This window comes from Plectropomus leopardus, chromosome 4, assembly GCF_026936395.1.
Source record: "Plectropomus leopardus strain MGB_pleo_1.0 chromosome 4, ASM2693639v1, whole genome shotgun sequence".
NCBI classification, from domain to species: domain Eukaryota; kingdom Metazoa; phylum Chordata; class Actinopteri; order Perciformes; family Serranidae; genus Plectropomus; species Plectropomus leopardus.
This window is the reverse complement of record NC_142179.1, coordinates 29003829-29031530: the sequence shown is the minus strand read 5'-3', so window position 1 is coordinate 29031530 and position 27702 is coordinate 29003829. Positions and strand designations below refer to the sequence as shown.

The 27702-nt window shown below is 36.3% G+C and overlaps 1 protein-coding gene across 5 annotated transcripts; it reads right to left on the bottom strand.

Annotated features, from left to right (window-relative positions):
- Nucleotides 1–12972: 12972 nt before the first annotated feature.
- piwil1 (piwi-like RNA-mediated gene silencing 1) lies at nucleotides 12973–27476 on the bottom strand. 5 transcript variants are annotated; one of them, XM_088077022.1, is made up of 21 exons: nucleotides 27046–27476; nucleotides 26331–26424; nucleotides 25803–25905; nucleotides 25432–25560; nucleotides 25106–25320; nucleotides 24594–24715; nucleotides 23608–23688; nucleotides 23085–23282; nucleotides 22852–22960; nucleotides 22449–22575; nucleotides 22029–22146; nucleotides 20597–20711; nucleotides 20299–20486; nucleotides 19361–19433; nucleotides 18982–19182; nucleotides 17775–17878; nucleotides 17623–17693; nucleotides 17363–17516; nucleotides 16342–16467; nucleotides 16109–16256; nucleotides 12973–13556 (listed from the first exon to the last, which is right to left on the bottom strand). In XM_088077022.1, exons 2-21 carry the CDS (start codon nucleotides 26397–26399, stop codon nucleotides 13440–13442), a joined length of 2568 nt encoding a protein of 855 aa, XP_087933148.1. In that variant the 5' UTR covers nucleotides 26400–26424; nucleotides 27046–27476; the 3' UTR covers nucleotides 12973–13439. The 5 variants fall into 5 exon arrangements, with proteins under 5 accessions (XP_087933148.1, XP_087933145.1, XP_087933146.1 ...); XM_088077019.1 differs by having other exon boundaries at nucleotides 26331–26410; XM_088077020.1 differs by having other exon boundaries at nucleotides 26331–26442; nucleotides 27046–27474.
- Nucleotides 27477–27702: the final 226 nt, after the last annotated feature.

Here is a 27702-nt window from a genome sequence, read left to right as displayed (position 1 = left end):
CAAACAACTTATAATATCCTGCCAAGACATGCCATAGCATAGGAAGTTGCAAAAAAACACAAAAACACCATAATTTGGCAAGTTGAAAAAATGACCAAAAATCCAAGACTATAGTCAGGCAAAAATGTCAAAATTTGACATGTCCAAAAACAGCTCAAAATAGTTGGAAACAGCTTATTAAAGCCTGCTAAGATACGCCATAGCATAGGAAGTTGCAAAAAAGGTTGAAAACACCATAATTTGGCAAGATGAAAAAATGACCAAAAATCCAAGACTATAGTAAGGCAAAAATGTCAAAATTTGACATGTCCCAAAAACAGCTCAAAACTGCTTCAAACAACTCATAATATCCTGCCAAGACACGCCATAGCATAGAAAGTTGCAAAAAAACACAAAAACGCCACAATTTGGCATGTCGAAAAAGTGACCAAAAATCCAAGACTATAGTAAGGCAAAAATGTCAAAATTTGACATGTCCCAAAACAGCTCAAAATAGCTGGAACTAGATTATTATAGCCTACTGAGACACTTCATAGCATAGGAAGTTGCAAAAATGGCCGGAAACACCATAATTTGGCACGTCGAAAAAATGACCAAAAATCCAAGACTATAGTAAGGCAAAAATGTCAAAATTTGACATTTCCAAAAAACAGCTATAAATAGCTGGAAACAGTGTATTAAAGCCTGCTAAGATACGCCATAGCATAGGAAGTTGCAAAAAAACACAAAAACACCATAATTTGGCAAGTTGAAAAAATGACCAAAAATCCAAGACTATAGTAAGGCAAAAATGTCAAAATTTGACATGTCCAAAAACAGCTCAAAATAGTTGGAAACAGCTTATTAAAGCCTGCTAAGATACGCCATAGCATAGGAAGTTGCAAAAAAGGTTGAAAACACCAAAATTTGGCATGTCGAAAAATTTACCAAAAATCCAAGACTATAGTAAGGCAAAAATGTCAAAATTTGACATGTTCAAAAAACAGCTCAGAATTGCTGGAAACAGCTTATTAAAGCTTGCTAAGATACGCCATAGCATAGGAAGTTGCAAAAAAGGTCGAAAACACCATAATTTGGCACCTCGAAAAAGTGACCAAAAATCCAAGACTATAGTAAGGCAAAAATGTCAAAATTTGACATGTCCCAAAAACAGCTCAAAACTGCTTCCAACAACTTATAATATCCTGCCAAGACACGCCATAGCATAGAAAGTTGCAAAAAAACACAAAAACACCATAATTTGGCAAGTTGAAAAAATGACCAAAAATCCAGGACAAAATGTAAGGCAAAAATGTCAAAATTTGACATGTCCTAAAACAGCTCAAAATAGCTGGAACTAGATTATTATAGCCTACTGAGACACTTCATAGCATAGGAAGTTGCAAAAATGGCCAGAAACACCATAATTTGGCACGTCGAAAAAATGACCAAAAATCCAAGACTATAGTAAGGCAAAAATGTCAAAATTTGACTTGTCCAAAAAACAGCTCAAAATAGTTGGAAACAGCTTATTAAAGCCTGCTAAGACACGCCATAGCATAGGAAGTTGCAAAAAAGGTCGAAAACACCAAAATTTGGCATGTCGAAAAATTTACCAAAAATCCAAGACTATAGTAAGGCAAAAATGTCAAAATTTGACATTTCTAAAAAAACAGCTATAAATAGCTAGAAACAGCGTATTAAAGCCTGCTAAGACACGTCATAGCATAGGAAGTTGCAAAAAAACACAAAAACACCACAATTTGGCATGTCGAAAAAGTGACCAAAAATCCAAGACTATAGTAAGGCAAAAATGTCAAAATTTGACATTTCCAAAAAACAGCTCAAAATAGTTGGAAACAGCTTATTATAGCCTGCTAAGATACGCCATAGCATAGGAAGTTGCAAAAAAGGTTGAAAACACCATAATTTGGCAAGATGAAAAAATGACCAAAAATCCAAGACTATAGTAAGGCAAAAATGTCAAAATTTGACATGTCCCAAAAACAGCTCAAAACTGCATCAAACAACTTATAATATCCTGCCAAGACAAACCATAGCATAGAAAGTTGCAAAAAAAAACACAAAAACACTGTAATTTGGAAAGTCGAAAAAATGATCAAAAATCCAAGACTATAGTAAGGCAAAAATGTCAAAATTTGACATGTCCAAAAAACAGCTCAAAATAGTTGGAAACAGCTTATTAAAGCCTGCTAAGATACGCCATAGCATAGGAAGTTGCAAAAAAGGTTAAAAACACCATAATTTGGCATGTCGAAAAAGTGACCAAAAATCCAAGACTATAGTAAGGCAAAAATGTCAAAATTTGACATGTCCCAAAAACAGCTCAAAACTGCTTCAAACAGTTCATAATATCCTGCCAAGACACGCCATAGCATAGAAAGTTGCAAAAAAACACAAAAACGCCACAATTTGGCATGTCGAAAAAGTGCCCAAAAATCCAAGACTATAGTAAGGCAAAAATGTCAAAATTTGACATTTCCAAAAAACAGCTCAGAATTGCTGGAAACAGCTTATTAAAGCTTGCTAAGATACGCCATAGCATAGGAAGTTGCAAAAAAGGTCGAAAACACCATAATTTGGCACGTTGAAAAAATGACCAAAAATCCAAGACTATAGTAAGGCAAAAATGTCAAAATTTGACATGTCCCAAAAACAGCTCAAAACTGCTTCAAACAACTTATAATATCCTGCCAAGACACGCCATAGCATAGAAAGTTGCAAATAAACACAAAAACACCATAATTTGGCAAGTTGAAAAAATGACCAAAAATCCAAGACTATAGTTAGGCAAAAATGTCAAAATTTGACATTTCCAAAAAACAGCTATAAATAGCTGGAAACAGCGTATTAAAGCCTGCCAAGACACGCCATAGCATAGGAAGTTGCAAAAAAAGACAAAAAGACCATCATTTGGCACGTTGAAAAAATGACCAAAAATCCAAGACTATAGTTAGGCAAAAATGTCAAAATTTGACATGTCCAAAAAACAGCTCAAAATAGCTGGAAACAGCTTATTAAAGCCTGCTAAGACACGCCATAGCATAGGAAGTTACAAAAAAACACAACAACACCATAATTTGGCAAGTTGAAAACATGACCAAAAATCCAAGACTATAGTAAGGCAAAAATGTCAAAATTTGACATGTCCCAAAACAGCTCAAAATAGCTGGAACTAGATTATTATAGCCTACTGAGACACTTCATAGCATAGGAAGTTGCAAAAATGGCCGGAAACACCATAATTTGGCATGTCGAAAAAATGACCAAAAATCCAAGACTATAGTAAGGCAAAAATGTCAAAATTTGACATTTCCAAAAAACAGCTATAAATAGCTGGAAACAGCGTATTAAAGCCTGCTAAGACACGCCATAGCATAGGAAGTTGCAAAAAAACACAAAAACACCATAATTTGGCACGTCGAAAAAATGACCAAAAATCCAAGACTATAGTAAGGCAAAAATGTCAAAATTTGACATGTCCCAAAAACAGCTCAAAACTGCTTCAAACAACTTATAATATCCTGCCAAGACACGCCATAGCATAGGAAGTTGCAAAAAAAAACAAAAACACCATAATTTGGCACGTCGAAAAAATGACCAAAAATCCAAGACTATAGTAAGGCAAAAATGTCAAAATTTGACATGTCCAAAAACAGCTCAAAATAGTTGGAAACAGCTTATTAAAGCCTGCTAAGATACGCCATAGCATAGGAAGTTGCAAAAAAGGTCGAAAACACCAAAATTTGGCATGTCGAAAAAGTGACCAAAAATCCAAGACTATAGTAAGGCAAAAATGTCAAAATTTGACATTTCTAAAAAACAGCTATAAATAGCTGGAAACAGCGTATTAAAGCCTGCTAAGACACGCCATAGCATAGGAAGTTGCAAAAAAACACAAAAACACCATAATTTGGCAAGTTGAAAAAATGACCAAAAATCCAAGACTATAGTAAGGCAAAAATGTCAAAATTTGACATGTCCCAAAAACAGCTCAAAACTGCTTCAAACAACTTATAATATCCTGCCAAGACATGCCATAGCATAGGAAGTTGCAAAAAAACACAAAAACACCATAATTTGGCAAGTTGAAAAAATGACCAAAAATCCAAGACTATAGTAAGGCAAAAATGTCAAAATTTGACATGTCCAAAAAACAGCTCAAAATAGTTGGAAACAGCTTATTAAAGCCTGCTAAGATACGCCATAGCATAGGAAGTTGCAAAAAAGGTTGAAAACACCATAATTTGGCAAGATGAAAAAATGACCAAAAATCCAGGACAAAATGTAAGGCAAAAATGTCAAAATTTGACATGTCCCAAAAACAGCTCAAAACTGCTTCAAACAACTCATAATATCCTGCCAAGACACGCCATAGCATAGAAAGTTGCAAAAAAACACAAAAACGCCACAATTTGGCATGTCGAAAAAGTGCCCAAAAATCCAAGACTATAGTAAGGCAAAAATGTCAAAATTTGACATTTCCAAAAAACAGCTCAGAATTGCTGGAAACAGCTTATTAAAGCTTGCTAAGATACATATAGCATAGGAAGTTGCAAAAAGGTCGAAAACACCATAATTTGGCATGTTGAAAAAGTGACCAAAAATCCAAGACTATAGTAAGGCAAAAATGTCAAAATTTGACATGTCCCAAAAACAGCTCAAAACTGCTTCAAACAACTTATAATATCCTGCCAAGACACGCCATAGCATAGAAAGTTGCAAAAAAACACAAAAACACCATAATTTGGCAAGTTGAAAAAATGACCAAAAATCCAAGACTATAGTAAGGCAAAAATGTCAAAATTTGACATTTCCAAAAAACAGCTATAAATAGCTGGAAACAGCGTATTAAAGCCTGCCAAGACACGCCATAGCATAGGAAGTTGCAAAAAAAGACAAAAAGACCATCATTTGGCACGTTGAAAAAATGACCAAAAATCCAAGACTATAGTTAGGCAAAAATGTCAAAATTTGACATGTCCAAAAAACAGCTCAAAATAGCTGGAAACAGCTTATTAAAGCCTGCTAAGACACGCCATAGCATAGGAAGTTACAAAAAAACACAACAACACCATAATTTGGCAAGTTGAAAACATGACCAAAAATCCAAGACTATAGTAAGGCAAAAATGTCAAAATTTGACATGTCCCAAAACAGCTCAAAATAGCTGGAACTAGATTATTATAGCCTACTGAGACACTTCATAGCATAGGAAGTTGCAAAATGGCCGGAAACACCATAATTTGGCATGTCGAAAAAATGACCAAAAATCCAAGACTATAGTAAGGCAAAAATGTCAAAATTTGACATTTCCAAAAAACAGCTATAAATAGCTGGAAACAGCGTATTAAAGCCTGCTAAGACACGCCATAGCATAGGAAGTTGCAAAAAAACACAAAAACACCATAATTTGGCACGTCGAAAAAATGACCAAAAATCCAAGACTATAGTAAGGCAAAAATGTCAAAATTTGACATGTCCCAAAAACAGCTCAAAACTGCTTCAAACAACTTATAATATCCTGCCAAGACACGCCATAGCATAGGAAGTTGCAAAAAAACACAAAAACACCATAATTTGGCAAGTTGAAAAAATGACCAAAAATCCAAGACTATAGTAAGGCAAAAATGTCAAAATTTGACATGTCCAAAAACAGCTCAAAATAGTTGGAAACAGCTTATTAAAGCCTGCTAAGATACGCCATAGCATAGGAAGTTGCAAAAAAGGTCGAAAACACCAAAATTTGGCATGTCGAAAAAAGTGACCAAAAATCCAAGACTATAGTAAGGCAAAAATGTCAAAATTTGACATTTCTAAAAAACAGCTATAAATAGCTGGAAACAGCGTATTAAAGCCTGCTAAGACACGCCATAGCATAGGAAGTTGCAAAAAAACACAAAAACACCATAATTTGGCAAGTTGAAAAAATGACCAAAAATCCAAGACTATAGTAAGGCAAAAATGTCAAAATTTGACATGTCCCAAAAACAGCTCAAAACTGCTTCAAACAACTTATAATATCCTGCCAAGACATGCCATAGCATAGGAAGTTGCAAAAAAACACAAAAACACCATAATTTGGCAAGTTGAAAAAATGACCAAAAATCCAAGACTATAGTAAGGCAAAAATGTCAAAATTTGACATGTCCAAAAAACAGCTCAAAATAGTTGGAAACAGCTTATTAAAGCCTGCTAAGATACGCCATAGCATAGGAAGTTGCAAAAAAGGTTGAAAACACCATAATTTGGCAAGATGAAAAAATGACCAAAAATCCAGGACAAAATGTAAGGCAAAAATGTCAAAATTTGACATGTCCCAAAAACAGCTCAAAACTGCTTCAAACAACTCATAATATCCTGCCAAGACACGCCATAGCATAGAAAGTTGCAAAAAAACAAAAAGCATACAATTTGGCATGTCGAAAAAGTGACCAAAAATCCAAGACTATAGTCAGGCAAAAATGTCAAAATTTGACATGTCCAAAAACAGCTCAAAATAGTTGGAAACAGCTTATTAAAGCCTGCTAAGATACGCCATAGCATAGGAAGTTGCAAAAAAGGTTGAAAACACCATAATTTGGCAAGATGAAAAAATGACCAAAAATCCAAGACTATAGTAAGGCAAAAATGTCAAAATTTGACATGTCCCAAAAACAGCTCAAAACTGCTTCAAACAACTCATAATATCCTGCCAAGACACGCCATAGCATAGAAAGTTGCAAAAAAACACAAAACGCATACAATTTGGCATGTCGAAAAAGTGACCAAAAATCCAAGACTATAGTAAGGCAAAAATGTCAAAATTTGACATTTCTAAAAAAACAGCTATAAATAGCTAGAAACAGCGTATTAAAGCCTGCTAAGACACGCCATAGCATAGGAAGTTGCAAAAAAACACAAAAACACCACAATTTGGCATGTCGAAAAAGTGACCAAAAATCCAAGACTATAGTAAGGCAAAAATGTCAAAATTTGACATTTCCAAAAAACAGCTCAAAATAGTTGGAAACAGCTTATTATAGCCTGCTAAGATACGCCATAGCATAGGAAGTTGCAAAAAAGGTTGAAAACACCATAATTTGGCAAGATGAAAAAATGACCAAAAATCCAAGACTATAGTAAGGCAAAAATGTCAAAATTTGACATGTCCCAAAACAGCTCAAAACTGCATCAAACAACTTATAATATCCTGCCAAGACAAACCATAGCATAGAAAGTTGCAAAAAAAAACAAAAAAACAATGAAATTTGGAAAGTCGAAAAAATGATCAAAAATCCAAGACTATAGTAAGGCAAAAATGTCAAAATTTGACATGTCCAAAAAACAGCTCAAAATAGTTGGAAACAGCTTATTAAAGCCTGCTAAGATACGCCATAGCATAGGAAGTTGCAAAAAAGGTTGAAAACACCATAATTTGGCAAGATGAAAAAATGACCAAAAATCCAAGACTATAGTAAGGCAAAAATGTCAAAATTTGACATGTCCCAAAAACAGCTCAAAACTGCTTCAAACAGTTCATAATATCCTGCCAAGACATGCCATAGCATAGAAAGTTGCAAAAAAACACAAAAACGCCACAATTTGGCATGTCGAAAAAGTGCCCAAAAATCCAAGACTATAGTAAGGCAAAAATGTCAAAATTTGACATTTCCAAAAAACAGCTCAGAATTGCTGGAAACAGCTTATTAAAGCTTGCTAAGATACGCCATAGCATAGGAAGTTGCAAAAAAGGTCGAAAACACCATAATTTGGCACGTTGAAAAAATGACCAAAAATCCAAGACTATAGTAAGGCAAAAATGTCAAAATTTGACATGTCCCAAAAACAGCTCAAAACTGCTTCAAACAACTTATAATATCCTGCCAAGACACGCCATAGCATAGAAAGTTGCAAATAAACACAAAAACACCATAATTTGGCAAGTTGAAAAAATGACCAAAAATCCAAGACTATAGTAAGGCAAAAATGTCAAAATTTGACATTTCCAAAAAACAGCTATAAATAGCTGGAAACAGCGTATTAAAGCCTGCCAAGACACGCCATAGCATAGGAAGTTGCAAAAAAAGACAAAAAGACCATCATTTGGCACGTTGAAAAAATGACCAAAAATCCAAGACTATAGTTAGGCAAAAATGTCAAAATTTGACATGTCCAAAAAACAGCTCAAAATAGCTGGAAACAGCTTATTAAAGCCTGCTAAGACACGCCATAGCATAGGAAGTTACAAAAAAACACAACAACACCATAATTTGGCAAGTTGAAAACATGACCAAAAATCCAAGACTATAGTAAGGCAAAAATGTCAAAATTTGACATGTCCCAAAACAGCTCAAAATAGCTGGAACTAGATTATTATAGCCTACTGAGACACTTCATAGCATAGGAAGTTGCAAAAATGGCCAGAAACACCATAATTTGGCATGTCGAAAAATGACCAAAAATCCAAGACTATAGTAAGGCAAAAATGTCAAAATTTGACATTTCCAAAAAACAGCTATAAATAGCTGGAAACAGCGTATTAAAGCCTGCTAAGACACGCCATAGCATAGGAAGTTGCAAAAAAACACAAAAACACCATAATTTGGCACGTCGAAAAAATGACCAAAAATCCAAGACTATAGTAAGGCAAAAATGTCAAAATTTGACATGTCCCAAAAACAGCTCAAAACTGCATCAAACAACTTATAATATCCTGCCAAGACAAACCATAGCATAGAAAGTTGCAAAAAAAACCACAAAAACACTGTAATTTGGAAAGTCGAAAAAATGATCAAAAATCCAAGACTATAGTAAGGCAAAAATGTCAAAATTTGACATGTCCCAAAAACAGCTCAAAATAGCTAGAAACAACTTATAATATCCTGCCAAGACAAACCATAGCATAGAAAGTTGCAAAAAAAAACACAAAAACACTGTAATTTGGAAAGTCGAAAAAATGATCAAAAATCCAAGACTATAGTAAGGCAAAAATGTCAAAATTTGACATGTCCCAAAAACAGCTCAAAACTGCATCAAACAACTTATAATATCCTGCCAAGACAAACCATAGCATAGAAAGTTGCAAAAAAAAACACAAAAACACTGTAATTTGGAAAGTCGAAAAAATGATCAAAAATCCAAGACTATAGTAAGGCAAAAATGTCAAAATTTGACATGTCCCAAAAACAGCTCAAAACTGCTTCAAACTGTTCATAATATCCTGCCAAGACACGCCATAGCATAGAAAGTTGCAAAAAAACACAAAAACGCCACAATTTGGCATGTCGAAAAAGTGCCCAAAAATCCAAGACTATAGTAAGGCAAAAATGTCAAAATTTGACATTTCCAAAAAACAGCTCAGAATTGCTGGAAACAGCTTATTAAAGCTTGCTAAGATACGCCATAGCATAGGAAGTTGCAAAAAAGGTCGAAAACACCATAATTTGGCAAGTTGAAAAAATGACCAAAAATCCAAGACTATAGTAAGGCAAAAATGTCAAAATTTGACATGTCCAAAAACAGCTCAAAACTGCATCAAACAACTTATAATATCCTGCCAAGACACGCCATAGCATAGAAAGTTGCAAAAAAAACCACAAAAACACTGTAATTTGGAAAGTCGAAAAAATGACCAAAAATCCAAGACTATAGTAAGGCAAAAATGTCAAAATTTGACATGTCCAAAAAACAGCTCAAAATAGCTGGAAACAGCTTATTGAAGCTTGCTAAGACGCACCATAGCATAGAAAGTTGCAAAAAAGGTCGAAAACACCATAATTTGGCATGTCGAAAAAGTGACCAAAAATCCAAGACTATAGTAAGGCAAAAATGTCAAAATTTGACATTTCCAAAAAACAGCTATAAATAGCTGGAAACAGCGTATTAAAGCCTGCTAAGACACGCCATAGCATAGGAAGTTGCAAAAAAACACAAAAACACCATAATTTGGCAAGTTGAAAAAATGACCAAAAATCCAAGACTATAGTAAGGCAAAAATGTCAAAATTTGACATGTCCAAAAAACAGCTCAAAATAGTTGGAAACAGCTTATTAAAGCCTGCTAAGATACGCCATAGCATAGGAAGTTGCAAAAAAGGTTGAAAACACCATAATTTGGCATGTCGAAAAAGTGACCAAAAATTCAAGACTATAGTACGGCAAAAATGTCAAAATCTGACATGTCCCAAAAACAGCTGACAACAGCTGGAAAGAGCGTAGAATAGCCTGCCGACACACCATAGCACAGAAAGTTGTCAAAAAACATCTTATTGTGTCATGTCAAAAAAAATGACCAAAAATACAAGACTATAGTAAGGTGAAAAATTTCATTAATTGACAGTTAAAAAAAAAAGGCTGAAATTAACACCTTCAACAATCAACAGACATTATAGTGTAGCATGTTGAAAAAACTTTTCAAAACAGCCAAAAATATCATATTTTAGCATGTTTAAAAAATGACAAAAAATGGCATAGTATAGTATGTCAAAAAATGTCAAAATATGACGTCAAAGAAAATGCTGAAAACAACATAGAAAAGCATTTCCAGATAATTTTTGTGTAGCATGTTGAAGAAACGATATTTTAGCTTGTCGAAAAGATGACCATAAATCGCATAGTAGTATGGCTAAAAATGTCAAAATATGACATGTCAAAAAAAGGGCTGAAAACAACATAGAATAGTAATTCCAGACACAATATAGTGTAGCATGTTGGAAAAAGTACTTAAAACCACGAAAAACATACTATTTTAGCATGTTTAAAAACCCCCAACAAAAATCACTTTGTATGGTATGTAGAAAAATGTCAAAATACGATGTCAAAGAAAATGCTGAAAACAACATAGAATCACCATTCTAGACACGTTATATTGGAGCATGTTAAAGAAATGACCAAAGACAACCAAACACATCATATTTTAGCATGTTGAAAAAATGACAAAAAAACGCATAGTATAGTATGGTGAATGTCATATTATGACATGGCATTTTGAGACATGTCATAGTGTAGCATGTTGAAAGAACTAACCAAACCAACCAAAAACATATTTTAGCATGTTGGAAAAAAAAATCGCATTGTATAGTGCGTAGAAAAATATCAAAATATGACATGTTAAAAAAAAAGGCTGAAAACAACGTAGTATTGTATGTCAAGACGCATTATAGTGTAGTTTATTGGAAAAAATACCTAAAACAACCAAAGACCTCATATTTTAGCATATAGAAAAAACAACCAAATATCACATAGTATAGTATGTCAAGAAATGTCAAAATATATGTCAAAAAAAAGAGAAAAATGTCAGAAATATGGCTAAAAGCGTCAAAATGACACGTCAATAATATGGCTGAAAATAACATAGAATAGCACGTTGAGACACATCATATAATATAGCATGTTGAAAAAATGAAATGAAAATGAAAAAATGAGCAAAAACAACCAAAAATGTCATATTTTAGTATGTGAAAAAACTACCAGAAATCACATAGTATAGTAAGGTGAAAAATGTCAAAAGAAACCAGCTGAAGTCAACATAGAATAGCATGTGGAGACATGTTATTGTGTTTGTGTGTTATTGTGTTATTGTGTGTGTTGTATTGAAAAGACGATCAAAATGTCATATTTTGACATTTTGATAACAAAAAATCGTATAGAATGGTATGGCGAAAAATGCCATAAAATGACGTTTAAAAAAAAGTCTTATATAAACAACACAGAATCGCACGTTGAAGTCTGCTATAGTATAGAATGTTGAAAACAAAGTCCAAAAAAATAACAGAATGTCAAAAAAGTGATTGAAAATGCCATACTATAGTTTGGTGAAAAATGTCAAAATATGACGCGTCTAAAAAACTGCTGAAAACCATATAGTATAGCATGCCGAGATACGTTATTATATAGAATGATGAACAAAACTTCAAAAACAGCATGTCAAAAGCCTCTGTAGATAGCTCTTTGTTGGGGCGCCCAGTAGCTCAGCTGGTAGAGCAGAGAATTAATGAAGTTAGTAGCATGAATGAGGAAATTATTGATATTAATTTTAAATCTTTGTCCTTGGGTGATGGTTTAAATGTTTCCCAAGTCAATGCCATTCAAGTCTGACGACATTTAAACACCACATAATGAACCTGGCCAGTGTCTCTGTGTACAGAAACACACTTTTGGGCCTCACTGGAAGACTAAAGGTTTGTCTGTTTTCACAGTAGTTACCGGTGAGACACAAGGCTATGCTAGCCCCTCTGCCCTTCCAACCCGAAATTTATTAGATCTGAAATCTGTTTATTTAAGCCAATCTGTCATTGATGCCTGTTCAGTGTGTCCCGAGTTCGGTTGGTGCAGGATACAAGTACTGTATATCAATATATATATCTATATCTACACCTTAATGTAGAGTAGTGAATGTATGATGAATTGAGTCCACCTTTCTTTCCTCACACATTGTTTTCCATTTCATCCTCATGTATTTAAACTAAATCTAGCCTATTTTTTCTACACACAAGAGTTGAACTGAAACTGCCAAAAAAGAATGTATGCAAAACATTCTGTAATACTTTCTGTACAATTCTCGGCCGAACAGCCATGTTGACCTGCGGTAAACTGATGTACACCTTTTCCTATTTATGGACCATGTCTTCAGACATTGCTTCTATTCATTTTGAGTGACTGTTGCTCTTTTTGTACTTTGTCCATTTGTAAAATTGTTTTTAAATGTTTATACTTGATTTTCAAACTGCCTTTTTTGTACATTTAACTTTATAATCAAACAGTGCAAGCTTTCCCCATGGTGTCTTGAAGACCATATTGTTTTAAAGTCTGCAATTGTGTGCTAGCTTTATGATAAGAATTATCAGCCTATATTGATGGTTACAAATTATTGTGTGGGTGTGCATGTGCAATCTTTTCTAAAAAACGGAAAACTAAAAGAAAACAAAACATCTAAATAAATTTGATATTTTGTAACGCTTGCATGTGTCATTTAACTTAAAAGGAAATGACATCTATCACAAACACCCATTTATTACTAAAAAAAAGAAAAAGCTCAGCTCAACTTATTTTGGCAAAGAAGTTGGAAATGAATACAACAATGACTATCAGCTTGGATTAACTCTTACAGATCCAAGATACTTGCGACAGATAAACCACTTTACTTTACAAACCTCAAATGTATTTCCTACAGTAAACAAGGAGCATTATTGATCATTTTAGCACATACGCTAACTTTTGAACTCTCAATCATGTCTTTCATCAGACTTAAATTATGCAAGGGACCTCTTGGATTGCGTAACTCAATACACACAGCTATCTGACGCTAGAAATACAAACACACTCTTTGCTTTAGCTAAACTTAAAATTAATTTAAACCCAAGAGACCGGTTTAAAACAAAATGCAAACTGTACTTTACAGAACTTTACAAACCGTTCGTCACAAGGAAACTTCAAGGCAAAACAAATAACATTTTATCCTTAAAGATAGAAGAGCAGGTTGTTCAGTTTCACATTGGGCTGCCTGTGGATGCTCTGACCCACGAGAAAAGCCAGCTTGTGGGCGTACTGGCAGGGAGCAGGCACACGGATGATCCCCTACAGCAACAAGAGAATAGAAACTAGATTATAACAATGCAAAAATCACTTCTTTGATCATTTATTGGGCTAAATGATGTTCTCTCTAAACAAAATAGGTTGTACTGAACTATTAAAAATTTCAGTACATTATTTTCAAAGTTGTGCCAAGACCCTCAGAGATGAGTACAGCCTTCAAAGGTGAAACAAGCTTTTTAAACGCACCAATTTCAAGGCCACATGGGTGCTAGTGAGAAAATGTTTTGTTTTTTTTTTTAAATGAACTTTTTGTCCAGATTGTTAGTGAAGCTTACCAGTACTGAAGGCATGAAGTCATCTAGTGGGTTCCAGGGACATGCCCCCGATTTTTTTTTTTTAACTTTGGCAAAGGCCCCAGTTAACGCATGAAAAGTATCAAAACATTTTACCTTCAACTAGAATTACCGCCGAGCAGTCGTATGCCTCACAGATGTGATGTCGTCTCATCTTGTCATCTTGTTAGATTTCCTCTATTATTATTTTTGTCGTCTTTTATTGCATTTATTTTTACATTTTCTGAAGACCAAATTGTGCTTTATTCTTGTTGATTCCTTTGAATATGTATTTTGTTCTGGCCTTTTAGACTGTCCTACACTTTTCTCTGTTTGGCTTGATTGTTGATGTCTATTTTTATTATTCCCTGAGTTCCTGATTTTGCTTTGTCTGTCAAAGCACTTTGTAAACAACTGTTTTTAAAGGTGCTATATAAATTAAGTTATTTATTATTTTCCCGTAACTTTCTAAACTACTAATGATAATCAAAAATATCAAGGTTAAGTGTTGTTAACTCATTAATGGGCCATAGTTAAGTATTTCTCAAACATTTCATAGTAAAGATGTGAAAATCTCTTTAAAAGTCATAGCATGTATAAAAAAAGTCATAGTATGGTATATTGTAAAAACTATCTCACAAAAGTTGTATGTGTAGTATGTGATAAGACTTTTAAATTGTATAGCATATAATGTAACAAAAAAATTAAAAATTCCCTGCATAATATGCACAAAAATATATATTAAGTCAAAGTATAGTATGTCATTAAAATTATGAAAATCTCAGAGTTTATAATATGTTAAGTATAATAAATGTCAGCACAGGATGTCAACAACATTTTAAAAAAAATAATAATAAAAAAATCAAATGTATGCCATGGTAAATATGCTAAAATAAATAAAATAAAAATGTCACAACATATTATGTAAAAATGTAAAAAATGTCAGAGTGAAGTATGCAATATGTAATATATATAGTACAGTATGTTATAAAAATATTTTATAGTATGTCATAAAATATAATAAATTATGCAATAGTATATTATGTTGTAAATACTTATAAAATGAAACTGTACAGTATGTATAAAAATTATCATTCAAAAAAAAAACAAAAAAACAGAAAACAGTTTCAAAATGTTTTTTAAAAATATGGCTGTCGCCAGCTGGGAGGCATAAAAATGTGCTATTAATAATTAAGGAGCCAACCTTTAGAATTGTTTTTATAATTTGACAGAAATAGGGATGCTATTAAAATGATTTTATTGACACTATTCTATATGACAGTCCTGATTGTTTTGGTTCCTTATTGTTACTCATATCTGTTTTTTTCATTACCATTTTTTCATTGTTTTTAAAAGATATTTGTTTTAAAACAGAATAATTTCAGTACAGGGTTCAAATTGATATTTATATAACTGTGTTTCTAGAACAGCAACAGCTATGTTTACAACTGTAAAGTCACTAAATATCTCACTGAAAACCAATCTATAATATCAATTAAATTTACATTATTTATATATATACACATATACACACACACACACACACACACACACATATATATATATACACACACATATATATATACATATATATACACACACACATACATACATACATACATATATACACATACACATATATGTATACACACACACACACACACACACACACACACACACATATATATACACACACACATATATATATATATATATATATAAAGAGAACACAGACATCAGACAGTACCACTCATTTCTCCTGTCCTCCTCCCTTTGCTGCTGATGGGATGATATCTGTGCTGTCTAAGTCGGCTGTTAAGTTTAAGTTTTAACAATTTTCCAAATTTTAAGATACAAGGCAATCTTAACTAAAAAGTTGAACTGCAGACAGACTGCTCTCATTTGCCACCAGCCATGCTAAAGAGCTTTGCTTGTGCCGACAGTTATGAGTTGCACCTATACTTATGAAAGTAGAGGGGAGGCTATGTAGTCTGAGCTAAGATGGCAAAAACTTTGTTTTTCACATTGTCTATGGCTCAGCATTATAGCTTCACGTCTTTCGTTTTACCCTTCATAATAAAAGCCCAGACATATACACGGCATCACTTTAAATGTGTGAAATCTTAAGTAAATGTAAAAGTATTCGCTTTTGTAAAATCTTTTGCAGTTAGCACTTTACATAAATGGACAATCACAGCACAAATAATTCACTACGGAAATCCATTGGTACGCAGAGCTCTTGCTCCCATGAACCCAGCCTACCTGCCAGTTGTAGTACATGTGACACAGCTTGTAGGTAAGTCGCTGCATGTGATCAGGCTTCAGTCCACTAGTGTCGTACACAACATTGTAGTGGGTTGGGCTGACGCTTCCTTGGCGGACAGCCTGGCTCACAATGTAGAAGTCATACCTGGCAAACAATGGGGTTTCAAAGTAAACTACCACTACTACTCAACAGATAAAAGAAAAGATTCACAAAAAGATACAAAACATACCACTCTGGACGTGTGACCTCAGAGTCAACAACGGTGCCTGGGGGAGGGTTGGACACCTTGCCGTTGATGTGGGCGAAGAACCTGCTGCTGATGCGCTTCTTCACCACCACCACACTCAGCTTGGGCCTACGACGAGCACAGGGAAAGGCTCCTTCAAAAAATGGCAATTTACAAGATAAAGGGAATTTGTTCTTTTGGTGTTTGAACTCTCCTCCTTCACTGCTGATATCAGAAGTACAAAGACGCTCATATACTAACCAGAGTTTATGACATTACTTGAGTTTCAGCACCTGCTGCTCTAAACGTCTCTCACAGTCAAAGGGCACGGCAGTGTTTAAGGCCCCGTTCACATTACACATGGAAGCAGTGCATGAGCGTTGCCATGTTTTTTTTTCCTCTGGCACCCATGTTAACAAGTTAGAGCATCCACACTGCCTGCATGAGCAGCGTGGTACAGCTAGAGAAATGGGTGCTAGCCAATTTTCTCCCTGTGCTACGCGCAGTGTGCAACAGAAACAGACAGTTAAAATGATGTTTTGATAGTTATATTGACTCTATATCACCTTCTACTGTAATTTAAGTCTCTCTACCACAGAAATAAGGAAATAAAAAATGTCTGTTTTACTCAAACTTCCCTGCTTCTACTTCAAAATAAAAGACCTCTGCCAACACAAGGCATTTTATTTTGAAATATTGGCAGCACTGTTGACGATGCAGGAGCTCGCACGGCTTCATAAATGAGTAGAATTTGTGCTTATAAATGTGGAAATAGAGTACTCATAGCAGCAGGCAGCCCTGCAGAAGGGTTGCGGCCACGACACTCAATGTTAACACAATGAGCATAAAACACGCTGCGGTTTGGCGAGGTTGCTGTCATGCGCTGCCTCAGTGTGCAATAGGAATTGGGCCTAATACATGGGACTTTCATCAGCATCATGGAAATTTGACAAACAACATCTAAATGGCAGCAGCTTTTTCAGAGGGCTTTTAAGGATGAAAACTTTGGACATGAAAAACTTACATGTAGTCGTGCCCCATGGACTTGATGGAATCCTTGATCTGAGAAACCTCATAGTTGACAACGCTGTATAGCTGGCCGTCTCCCACTCCGTCTCGGTACACTATGATGCGCGAAGGCAGGTGGCCGTTGAACTTCAGATAGTCTTTCAGTGCACCTAGGAAACAAATATATAGTTGTGACAGTTGTGCCAAAGACGGCTGATGAATTTACATCCATGTTATAATTTAAAAGCACTTGGAGAATTATGAAAAGCAACTTGCAACTCAAGGCCATCTTCAGTCCGTCCATGATTTCCTGGCCTTTGTGCTGCAGCACGCACATTGAGAACCACCTTGATAAAGAAATTAGATATTTCACACAAATTGTGCAAATGGAGACTGCAGACCAAGGTACATTTTGGAAATACACTAACCTGCTCATGGTCTGGTTGAGGCTTGCCACTAGAGCTCCAATGGACCTTTTCCCAGCAGTAGTGTCATGGTAGCAGTCAATGCCCACAATCATCAGCTGTTTGAGCTGCACAGAGGGGTGGGAGAAGTAAGCAATACTTCAATATGTGTCTTTTACCCAACTAAACCCTCTGACTCAAAAACTCAGAAGTTAATGCACTGTCCTCTTCTTTAACCTTAGACACAAAAACATAATCAATAAAACCTGCAGAGAAATCATATTTACCGCAGGTTTACAAGCTAGGTCTGGAAAAACAGTATGATTCATATCTGTAACACATAACTCAATCAGAAATACAAAGTAAGTGAATATCACATTTGTATGACTCAAATATGTGGCATAACCAAAGCATTCAACCCTCAAAAACAGGTAAAGTGAAGATGGCAAATAAGTAAGAAGAAAAATATTCCCTTGACATGGATTATGTATTTGTCTAAGGGCTCATTTATGCTCACCGTTAGATGCAGAAACAGACGGAGCCCTTTGACTTACTTATTTCTTCTGTATTTGTGCACATTTTCTGAAAGCTTACAGATACGGACAAAAACGGAGCAATACCACAGGAGATCGTGGAGGTAGTGTAGCAGCGAGAAATGACCACAGAAGACAAAGAAGAGATTTAAATAATGACAGAATGGAACAAATCTGTAATATATAAAAATATGTGGGGTAGTAGTATTCTCCATCCACATCAGGATGTATACAATGGCAAGACAGACCCCTACTGTTTACAAAGTTGCCTCCTTTTAAAGGTATTACGACCTCCTCCACTGTCACCTCCTTTGTTGCTGTGTTAACAATTCTGCACTCTGTCCTCTCATGAAAGTATGACAGTAATGTTTACAACATTTGAAACAGACATGTCTATTTAAGTATGTAAAAGGGAGTATAAATGAGCCTTAAGTCTTAATGCAATTAGCCCCATACTTGCAATGAGAAAAAAAAACCCGACCCCAAAATGTATTCATTCAGTTGTGACATCCGGTTTAGTGTCTTTTTTTTGTGTCTGAAATTAAACTGATACCATATAATGTCTCAAAAAAATTTAATCACGGTGTCACATATCTGCCAGCTTAATACACTCACCTACTTAACACCATTTCCCCCGAAACCCACCTTAACTGTTATTTTCTTCACTTTACATATCAATTTGTGTGCAAGTGACTTACAGGGATTTCAACACTCCAGAGCTCTCCTCCAATTTTGCAGGCCATCTGCAGGGCAATCTTGGTAGCCACAGTCATGATTGTCTGTGGACGGCTGATGGTACGGGAAACCACACACTGGCTGGGAGTGGGGCAGTCCACGCAGAGGTACTTCTTGATGCTGTCATACTTGTCCTTCCTGTTGCTGGGGAGGACCACCACAACCTAACATAGAAACAACTGGAATGTCTTATACTGCTTTGATGACAAGGCACATCTCTGTGCCTATGTCTCAAAAACCCAACACACACCTTGTATCCATGAGTACAATGCAGACATTTAAGTGCAAAATTGGGCTCATGAAGGTGATCCATGTTTACATAATTTATATACAGTCAATTACCATCTGTGTTTGGGGTCCAACGTTGCTCTGCAGGGCTCTGAGGAGAGCCTCCTGATGATCCTCATATTTGATCCTGAATTTAAGGACAGTTTACAGTTACTGAGATAACCACCCAATCAGGGCTGAATAATTTGACCTGAAAACAATAATCATGATTTACTTAGGTAGCAATAAACTAAGGAACAAAAAATAAAACAGTGAATTTCCATTACTAAATAATATATTTGAAACACATTAACATATTCTAAGTGCCTGAGATATTACACAGTTATACTCTAGGGGCAGCTATCATAAAGTGATTAGTTGTCAACTGTTAATAGCCAACTTATCAGATGATCCATTTTTTGGTGTGAGTAATCTTTTAAGAGAACAAAAAAGTCACTCTCTTCTTCTTCAAAAACAATATTTTCTGGTTTCTTTACCCCGCTATGACAGTTAACGGACTATCCTTGTGTGGAGGACAAAACAAGACATTTAAGGACCTGACAATGGAAACAAAGTAATTGTCAGTTGCAGCCCTAATAAACTCAGCTGCCAGTTTGACATACACCTAAGTCAAGACGTATGTAGTCTAATGTACAGGTCCTGCAATAAATCCCACCCTCATCAAGGTTATGTTTTCAATTATTTTCTCCCGCCCATTTATATCAATGAGGGTGGACTATATCACAGGAACACCTTCCTGGCACTATATTTTGACATATATATTGAACAAATCGCAGCCATGAAAATGATCAAAGTTTTAGCTGAGCATACTTCACCAGCAAAGGAGTGCATTTAAATGTACTGTAATGCACTGTCACTGTCAGTGACTAGAAACTTTTTCTGATGCTAAAAAAAACTTAAAATTCAAAGATTTCAGGCACCAGTCTGAGCATCATAAATAATTTGACTCTTTAAGGTAGCTTTTGTTACACTGCTCTTATGCTAGAACTCACAGGATCGCTCTTTGCATTCGGATACCGAGTGGACCTGTGACTCGGTTGAGGGCCTGCAGGAGGTTCTGAGCTTCGTTGGCGTTGCGAGGGGTGTGAAAAAGGAGCCAGTTATTCAGCTGAGGAGAGCTGATCACAGGCATTCCACGCATCTCTCTGGCCCAGTCAGCAGCCCAGGCGTTGTACTCATACTAGGTGGCACACATTATATCGATCTCTCAATTAAGAGCACATAAATAAATCCATTTGATAATTCAAAAAAATAAAATAAAAAAATCAAGTAACCAGAAGCATTTTATACCGATCTTTGTCCCTGGAAAATCCTCTCGACTGGAAGGACTCTGCCAGTCAGATTTATGAGCTGCTTATCAAAGCTGAGTCCCCACTTATCTAACTCCGCCTGTGCATCAGTATTCCTGTGAAATAATTTTTAGGATTTAAATCAAAACCTGGAACTATGATGCCTAAAGATGTTTACAGGAAAACTTGTTATTTCAACTGTGCATATGAACAAACTAATTACACAAGCTGTTGATGTGAGGACAACTTTGAGTGAAACAGTGAAGAGCGTTCATGGTCGACTGTTTTTTTTTGTTTTTAATTATAGTATCTAAACAGGCAGGAAAAAGGTAAGGTTAATCTCTGACAAATTGCACTTGTGATGTTTACATCTTCTCCACTCTTAAGTTGGAGCTAATGAAGAATAATTAGAATTTAGCCCTTGAGATCACATCTAAGCTACCATGCATTAGTCAGACCCATTCAAACGGCTGGCCATGAACTGCTACTCGGTCCATCTACTGTGGAGAGACCTTTGATTAAAGGATGGTTTGGATTTTTTAAAATTGTGGTTGCATGAGTTACTTATCCTTAGTTAGTGTATTACTCGCAGTTGATGGCACTGGTCGTGCCCCCAGTTTGGAGAAGCAGGCAGCACTACTGCCATGGAAGCTAAGCAATGTAGTGCTGTGGGCAGGGTTAGCAGGTTAACGTATGTAGTTATTATTCGAGAAAAATTGCCTTGAGTGTGTGCTGTATTTAGTGGTGGTGCTTGATTGTATCTCGCCGATGAGGGGCTTAAATTAGTGTGTTCATTCGGGTGCTCTGTTGCTATCAATGCCAAATGGAGCCGGAGTCAATAAATACCCGTGACTACTGCAAAGTCATTTGATGTTGGTGTCAATGCGGATTATGACCTTTGCAATTTAAAAAAACAAACAAAAAAAATTAGTGGAGATTTGAAGAGAGCAATAGAATGGCTTCAATTTCCAGACAGAATGTGCTGTCTGATGCAAAGTAAAGCAGGGAAAATATTCTAAATATAAGGTACACTTAAAGTGATAGAGATGTTTTGGGCAGTGCACTGCTCACCTTTGATGGTGTTACTCCTGTCTACTTCAGCAGTGTGAGGGTTTCTGGCACAACTACTACCGAGGTGCATGGAGAAGGTGAATAAATCAGAAGAGGTCAAAGCCTCTAGTATTAAGAATAGCTTTACTGTGAGACCAGTGCTGGAGCTTCAACCACTCCTGTCTACGCAAAAATTTAGCGCGTGCCAACCACCATCAACTGTAGTAAATACAATGACTGTGGATATAACCCTAAAAATCTGAACTATTCCATTAATGTAAATGGGTGCTTGCAGCATTTTGGAGAATGAGCCTTTTGGCCATTAAAACACAGATCAAACACTCTAAACTACTGAACTCAGTGACACATTCATCATCACCTACTTTTGTATAGTAGTGACAAATTTGGTGAGGCGTCCCTCCCTCTGCTCTGGGGACAATCTGGTATGTTCATTCAAGTCCTTCATGATGTTAAAGTCAGCTCGCATCCTGTCGGTCAAGCCTGTTAAAGACAGTGAGTTGTAATTTAAAAAGACATCACAAATTTCACTGCTTGGGTATAATTTACTGTCGATGACATCCAAATGGACTAAATATAATCACCAGTAACCACAAGAGTCTGCAGTAGACTTGTGATCAGATAATGCACGTCAAAACTCTCAACAAATTAGTGTAAAAATTATTCCTTAGTTTCAGGAAAAAGACCACTTCATTGTATAAATCTACACTGTTAATATAGGCGAAGCAATTAGATTCCTAAAACGTTGGTCTGAATAGTCACACACTGGAAAATACGATCGTTACCTGTAAGATAGCACAGCTCTGGGATGAGCATGGCTGGGCCGGGAGGAGGACCTCCAGAAGGACCCATCTTCTTCACATGGCTGACCAGCAGCACCTGGTTTCCATCAGTGATTTCCAGGCCGTATTGCTTTGAACGAGAAGGTTCAAGAGAAGGACAAGGTTATTATTTTGGTGTATCACTTACAGGATTAAGCCTGAAAATTCAGCTTTGGTAATATTCACATTTGTCTTATTGAGTCCACACTTGTCTATTGAGTCTACTCATTGCCCAGGTCAGAGTACTTCAAACTGAGTATGTTGTTGTATTTCTGACTCTCAGTTTGCATCTGTTGCGCTAAAAAAACACTGATACCAATGATTGTGCCAGTTACACTAATACTTGCGTCGACTGCAGGACACCTACAGTCTTGTAGTAGTTCTTAAAGGAAATTTCTTTGTCTCCCCTCGTGAATGTGTTGTTGGGAGTGTGATCCCATGCGATATCATCAACCCTGTAGGTTTTGTTGTTGTACCTGAAATAGAGAAGCGGTCAGAGAAAAATTAGAGCCAATAAAACATCAGTTCTGAGCCCAGCACTATAAAGATGCAAGACTTGTGCATATTAATCTAAGAATGTGTGTGAAATGTGGATCCTACTTGGTGAGGACAACCAGTCCAACAAGCTCCTTGGTGCAGGTCTCAGGGAAGCGGTGATCTCCAACCTTCTGCCTCATGTTGTACATAAAGTCAAGGACTGTCTCACTGCGCAGCACCCTGTGGCTCACGTCAGTGCACAGCATAATGGCTGACTCGTACTGCAAAATGGTGGTGGTGTAACCTGGCCAGATGGTCAGTCTGGAAAACACAGAGACTGACTGTTTCTCATCCCAAATTTAAGAAAAAAGATGGTTTCCATCATTGAAGACTGCCCGTTACTTGGCTCCAGCGTCTTGCTGGGTTTTAAACTGTCTACTGGGACCATTATTTTAGCCTTTAGATCAGGGCTGGACAATAAAATCAGATTCCTATTATTTATAAAATTTAAGACATCTTAAGACACTCTGTTATTTAAGATCCTCATGGAGAATCACGGCTTAAAATGACATTTTAAATCTTCTTAAATATTTTGGGCAAGACAGAGCTGTATGACAGAAAACAATAGTGAGGCTAATGACTATACTTGTGCTGTGGGACGTTGAGTGGATCCTTGGGGTTGTAGTAGTTGCGTCCAATCTGCTGCATGTCGAGAATTCTCAAGATCCTGGGAAAATGTGAGAAAATGGAATAACAGCAATTAGATGTTTTAAAATAGGGCTGTCAAGCGATTAAAATAATTAATCTAATTAATTGATCTAAATTAATTGCATACATCAATTTTTGCTGTGAAAGTATTTGTAAAATTTTAATTCAGCTATATTTTAGCAGATGAGTGAAGAAATGAATAATTAAATAATTTTTAGTGTGATAAATGCAAATGATTAACATTTCCACTGACTGCACATGACGTGTGCAGTAACACACACAGTCCAGTGAGCCACAGTCAGCGCAATATAATCGCCCCCCAACACTAAATCGATTTTCCTCTTTTCTGTTCCATAAAGCTGCTGGATTTTGGACACAACTGTGCTTCACCAAGGCGGCTTGTAAGCTGAGTCAGAGGATGCTACTTGTAAAGCCTCTGATAACCCCCTGTCCTCCGCCGAAACTGGTCTGCAGTCCACTGCAATCCATTTTGCGAGTTAGTTCGTTGGTCACAGGTAGGCTTACTCAGAGAAGCTTGATGAGGCTGGCTGCTAGCACTAGTATCAGAGGCTATGCTAGCTTGGACCTTTGGGTTTGCTGTTGAATGCTCTGTGATATTTCAGGTTTAAAGTACTCCAATGGTATGAAAATTCATGTTACAAAGCTACTGTAGCCTTCAATGACACACCGGGTTAAAGGGCACCACAGAACACGATTAATCAGCATTAATTTTGTTAACTTTCAAACTACGGCTGTCAAAATAATGCGGTAATTTCGATTAATTACAGAAAAATAACCGTTATGTTGACAGCCCTAGTTTCTAAGGATCCAAAATTCTTCGGCATATTGGTATACACGCTGTACTTTGTCTGAGGCATCCCATATTTTAGTCCCTACATTTGTTAAACAAAGAGGATGTTTTACCTTCTGAATATGATGTTGTAAAACTGGATGCACACTGGCGACGTGGGTGGCAGTTCGTTTGTCAGGGTAACTGTAATCTGAACCTTCTCTCCATGCCTGGTCTCGCTGTGGAGCACAGTCTCCTAAACACAAGTTTAGAAATCGCAGTAATGAAGAAAACCAGCATTTTCTAGAGGGAACACAAGTTTGATGGTTCATCAATCAAACCATCCATCCAAATGTAGTTACCATAGAATCATCAGTAATATATTTTCAAAGTGGGCAGGTTGAGCAAAATAACCCTATCTTAGACAAAGATAGAAAAAAACTGTTTGCTCATGTTCACAGTCAGACAATCTGATAACTGGTTAGTGAGGCCATGGGGTGCTAATGATGAACTGATGACTCGTAGCATGCAAGCTCTGTGGCTTTAATGATTAAAATGATTCCTGTTGGTGACCATTCAACATTGTGATTAGAAATATGTTTTCTCAAAACATGTCTTTCTTCTCAATGTTTGAAGTTTAGATTACCTTGTTGTGCAATCTGCGAGGCAAAAAAAGCAGAGCCCCATCAAAGCTCCGTGCTGAGCCAAGTACTTCCTCATGCTGAAAGAGGAGGGCAGATCTCAGGCGACGAGCTTCCATTGGTGGTTTGAAGTCCACATGGTACTGATACAGCACCCACTGAGGGCGGGACAGGATGCGAAAGAAGTTTGCCGTCAAACGAATGGCAGACCCAGATGTTCCTGAGAAAGTACAAACACGGTTTTATAGAGTAATTCATGATCCCTCCAATAAATTATAAAATGTACATTTGCTATATGTGTTAGTTACATTAATGTCAAATAATGACTGACCAGACTTTGATTCCCTGACATGTTCCATAGCCTGCCTGGTGTTAATCCCTGCATCATAAAAATCCCGGCGGCGTCCACCTCTTTCTCCCAGCTTCACCTGCTGAAATCCGGCTGAAATCTGTAGAATAGCTGATAAAAACAAATTGAGACACTCAGGACTAATATGAGAACATTACAATGCAAAACTCAAGCTTGAACATTTAATACACTGTATGAGAGCAAGAATAGATTGTACATTTTATAGGCCCGTAAAACAGGCATTCATACAAAATATATAGATATTAATTGCATGTCCTTGCAGAATTGTAAACGTTAAGAATAGCCAAATTCATTTGACATAATACACAAATCATGACTTTGTTTGATCGTACCTTCTTCAGGAAAGGGTCCCGGAGCACCTCTCTGCCTCCCTCTACCAACGAGCGCTCCCTCTGAATGTGGGGGAGCCGCTGGGGCAGGCTCTCGTGCCTGGCTCTATCAGAAAGAAAGTCAGTTATTTTTCCTATATGTGTTTTTACGAGGACTCTGTTCAAACTAAGTTGATTACGCCAAAATTCAACTGCGGTACGGAGACTATTTCTCCTGTAAAAGGTACCTCAGACAGGAAAGTTGGGTTTGTAAATCATCAGTGTATTTTGATGTTGCATTCAATTACTGAGCATAATAACATAAGTTACACTGACCAACTCATTTGGATGGTAACAAAAATCTCACACGTCAAAATCTACTAAATACAGACAATATCATCTACACACTGACATACATTTTAACTAATAATATTTAGTAGACTGAATCTGAACATGGTGCTTTATGATTACGAGTCATACAAGATTTACGGAGATACAAAAGTAAATTTTCATGTAAAAGTACCCAGAGTTTACAGTACAGACTGCTCTTACCGCTCCAGGTGCCACAGTCTCTTGACCACGTGCTCTGCCTCTGGATCTGGCTCGTGCCCGACCAGTCATTTTGGGACAGTCTGAAGTGATACAACTGTTTACAAAGATTATCCTACCATTAAAGAAAAAACAGGTGCAAATCAATAATTATGTTGGGAAAGGATTTTCCTACAATCCTACCTGATAACTTGAACAAGAAGTTGAAATCCTAAAATCCCCCCTTTTAAATTATGATTACTATTTTTTCTACAAACACTTAGCCATCAAAACAATTAGTTAAACACTATAAATCAGGCAAACTTGCTTAAATTCGCCACACAAGCTTTCATCTTGCGGACAAGATGGCGCCTGCTAATTAACGTTAAGCTACCCACCCTTTAACCTGCAAAGATAAGTTAACGATTAGCTAGTTGGCTAACGATAACATGCTAACAAAGTCTACCCCATAAAAAACAGATCTCCATTTTCAAGGATATGACGGTAATATATTAAATTCAAGCGTCGGGAAAGTTAGTAAAATAAGTTACCCTTCACATTAGTGCAGTTTGCAATAAAGCAGCCATGACCGCGCTGCCTGGAGGTGGTATAAGGTTACAGCTTATTTCTATGAGCATTTAAACTTAAACTTGATGGCGAACTTCGATTCCAGCATAGAAATTCAGGTCAATATCAACATATGTTGTACCAATTTTAATTAAGTTTTAGGCATACTCACTTCTGAAGAAAAGTCTTGCAAAATTTCGCAGTTTGTTGACCAAAGTTCCCACAGATGCAGACACGCTGATGAGAGCAATTACGATGTAAGCCTTTTCACTGAGGAAATTCATACGCTTCCTATTAATAAAAAACCCACAAAATTTTAATAAACCCATCTTTGGTTTACAAAGGATTTCATCTTATATTACGTGTCCCGGTAATCAGAATACATCCGATGAAGACGTTATTGAGAGGCTAATAAAAAAATAACTGGCACAAAAACCTCAGAACTATTTTTTTTAAGCGCAGTTATCCGCCTAACCTTGTGCTGTTGTAGGTGCAACTGTTTGACAGTGCAATCTCATTTGGGACCACTAGGTGTCGACAAAGCTCGTGCAGTAAATAAACAGACTTGAGCTGTCTGTGTTTTCACAACCTGCTTCACTGAGTGATGAAACGCAGGATGCTGTTGCTGTTTCATAAATCAGCAACAACCTGAAAAACGTCGAGTTGAGCTTTTCAGACAGCAGCTCAGTGTTAATCACAGAAATTTAGAATATTCACCCAAAATTTCACTTTGATCTTTTACATTTTCCAGTTTGTGAACATCAGCCACATATTCTGTGGTAAATATACATCATGAAAGTTTAAACAGTGAATAAACTAAGTGAAGGTT